The sequence below is a fragment of the Fibroporia radiculosa genome (genome assembly GCF_000313525.1).
Source record: "Fibroporia radiculosa TFFH 294 genomic supercontigs, scaffold3098, whole genome shotgun sequence".
NCBI classification, from domain to species: Eukaryota; Fungi; Basidiomycota; class Agaricomycetes; order Polyporales; family Fibroporiaceae; genus Fibroporia; species Fibroporia radiculosa.
Genome location: NW_012133673.1, coordinates 1 through 3298, shown reverse-complemented (window position 1 = coordinate 3298; position 3298 = coordinate 1). Strand labels below are relative to the sequence as shown.

Here is a 3298-nt window from a genome sequence, read left to right as displayed (position 1 = left end):
ATATTTAAATAACAAAGAGCATAGAAAGCGAAGCACTCAACTAACATTTCTGAGGATCTTTGAAATATGTCAGATTCATATGATCTGTCAATACTTCCACTAGTTTGGTGCATCCTTCGATGTAGTGTCACCAGGCTTTGAAACATCTGATGGTTGCCAAGAGTTCTCAATCATAGATCTCATACCATTGTTCTATCGGAGAGAATGACTGGGAGAGGAAAGCACATGGATGCCATCTCCCATCAGATTGTTTTGGAGAAAGGATGCTGCCAGATGCTTTTAGAGAAGCGTCAGATTCTATTCTGAAGGGTTTGGTGACATCAGGTTGTACCAAAAGTGGTCGAGTCTTGAAGCATTCTTTGAGTTGATTGATGGCTCTGTCATGATCATCAGTCCAGCTCCATTTGATTCCTTTAATCAATAGATCAAACAGGGCTTGTGCCACTTTGGAATATCCTGGAATGAATCTGCAGTAGAAATTGGCAAACCCTAGGAATCATTGCAGTGCTTTGACACTGTCAATTTTTGGCCAGTTTAGTACTGCTGATACCTCATCTTCTGCCATCCCTATTTGTCCTGGTTGGAGAATGAATCCTAGAAACTTGACTTCTGATACATCAAAGAAACATTTCTCGGGTTTGAGGAACAGATCTGATTCTTTCAACCATTGAAGGACCAATTGAGTGCATTGCCGATGTTCCACATGATCGGTGGAGAAGATGAGAATGTCATCAATAGAGATTACTAGCCATCCTTCTAGCAGCAGATCTGTGAAGATGCCATCCATCATAGCTTGGAAGGTTGCTGGAGAGTTTGTCATTCCAAAGAACATGACAGTTGGTTCAAATAATTCTTGTGGAGTGATGAACGCTCCTTTCCATTCATCGCCTTCCTTGATGCATACATTGTTATATCCTGCGCATAAATCAAGCTTGGTGAACATTGTTGGTTTGGCCAAGGTGATGCAATCTAGCAGGTCTTCTACTCTTGGTATGGGGTAGGCACTCTTGATGGTGGCATCATTGAGTTTCCTGTAGTCCTGGCATGGTCGGAGATCTCCAGATTTCTTATTGACAAAGAAAAATGGGGATGCCATAGGAGACTTTGATGGATGAATGTACCCCTTCCGTAAATTTTCCTCAATAAAGGTATCCAATTCCTTAAGCTTTACTGGTGATAGTGAGTAAACCTTTCCTCGTCGGGGTTTGAAGCCTGCCTCTAGATCGATTGCGTGATCCCAGGGTTTTCATTCCAGTAACCGTTCTGCTGTGTTTTTGTTAAATACAGATAGGAATTTTTCCAGGTATTCCAGGATGTTGCTAGTAAGGGTCTTGATTGCCTGCAGTAGTTGATCCCAACAAAAGCACATCTTCCCAGTGATCCAGTCAATTGTTGGGTTGAAACATTTGAACCATGAAAGACCTAGAATGATGGGATTCCTGTCTAGTACTGTGGTGTAAGCTTCTATCTTCATTGGTTGGCCAGATAAGGATATAGTAAAGAAGACTTTGTGTTTGATGGCTGTGGCTTTATTAGGTGACCCGTCGACATTGAACACTGGTCTGGGTGTAATGCTCTGGTGTTGGAGATTGTGATCTTGAGCAAACTGGATGTTGATGTAATTGTCCATTGCTCCTGTGTCAAGCAATGCCTCAGTGGTGACGATTTTGGCATAGGTTTTTAATATACAAGGCAAATAAATAGATTTATGAGCTAATCTTGCCTGATATAAATAGTCCTTAGTGCCATTACTTCAATTCGACGCCACAGCGATTGAAGTCTTCAAAAATCCTTCTCAGAGGATATAGCCTGAATGTATTCTTTGGCTATCCCTTCTTCATCGGGAGAATCCTTGGTTTCATCCTTCTCCTGAGTGGATGTGTTATGGGATTCCATTGCCCTGATGTGATTGTTTGGGCATTGGTGACTCTGGTGTCCGGTTTTGTGACACCTGAAGCATAACTTCTTGTCCATGTGTTCCTTATGATCTTTATCTGATAGTCGTCTGATCTGCTGATCCTTAGATGATTCTTCTCTGGTTTCAATTGCTCAGTTGTGCCATACAAACTTGTTGTGGTTGCAACCAAAAGATCGATTAGTAGACATCATGAATAGGGGTTTATCACCAAAGATGTTGATCATAGATTGACAGATAGATTGGACGCTGTTCAGGTAACCTATTGCAGTGACTGGTAATGGCGGCTGAGCGGCAATCTTGAGGAGGAGAGCAGGAGGGATGAGACGTTGGAGTTCTCAAATTTGCCCTAGTTTGTTTAACCCACTGGCTTGTAAGAGAGGTCGAAGAGTGGTCATGAATTGAAGACCATTCCCTCCACACTTATCCCAGGTGCACTTGCTGATTTCATTTAAGGCTGCCTGAGTGTTGTCCTCGACTCTGAAAGTCTGAATAAAGGACTTCCTGAAGTTGGCCCAGCTGGGTAATCCTTTAAGTGGCGCATCTTCAGAATCAGAGATGGGTTCTTGTGCATCAGGAATGATGGTGTGGATGAAGAACTGGGCAGGTCCTTTGATGTAGGAAAGGGCACATTGAACCTTATCTTTATCGGTCTGGATCTTCTTGGAGTTTCCCTCAAAGTATAGGTACAATTCGTCCAAGAATTCCTTGCTCTTTCCTTTGTCTCCTTCAAATTGGTTGGGCTTATTTACTGCTCCGCTGTTGTTGTCAGACATATCTTCTTCATCTTCTTGATCACTGGGTTCTGGGTTTCCTTCTTCTGGGTTGTTCAGATGTCTGTCAGTAGGTTCTTCTTCTGGAATAGGGTCGACTGGAGATCTAAGTGGATCTGGTTTGGGTTCTGCTGGAACAGGTACTGGGTGTTGTTCCTCTACTGGGACTGGTGGATTGCCTAGTTCAGGTGAGTCAAAGATTCCTGAGAAGAAACTAGCTCTGAGTGTAGGACTGGTGTTTGTCGACTCGCTTGGCAAGGGTTTGGTTGTCAACTGGAGTGGCGATGTACGTGGTGTAGGAGTTACTACACTTCTACTGGATGATGCTGCAGTAGGAGTTAGGTATGATGGTGTAGGAGAGGACTTCTCTGCTAATGGGGGTACTACTGAGTGATGATCATCTTTACTTCCAATAGGTGCTAGGATTGGTGTCGCCTTTGGGATGGTTTTATCCCTGCTCCTATTTGGACAGAATGCGCTTGCACAGTACTGGTAGACGGATCCATTAAACCACTGGTCAGTTCTTTTGTTCTTGTTATAAGCATGGATCTTATTGAAGAAAAGGAGATTCCTTGCTTGGGACCTGGTTACTGTTGGTTGTCCTACTGCT

The 3298-nt window shown here is 43.2% G+C and overlaps 1 protein-coding gene across 1 annotated transcript; it reads right to left on the bottom strand.

Annotated features, from left to right (window-relative positions):
* Positions 1–496: 496 nt before the first annotated feature.
* FIBRA_08798 (uncharacterized protein) lies at positions 497–3194 on the bottom strand (the record flags this gene model as incomplete). Its single annotated transcript, XM_012330418.1, has 3 exons — positions 497–1170; positions 2283–3123; positions 3174–3194. The coding sequence occupies 3 exons, from the start codon at positions 3192–3194 to the stop codon at positions 497–499; spliced, it is 1536 nt and encodes a 511-aa protein (XP_012185808.1).
* Positions 3195–3298: the final 104 nt, after the last annotated feature.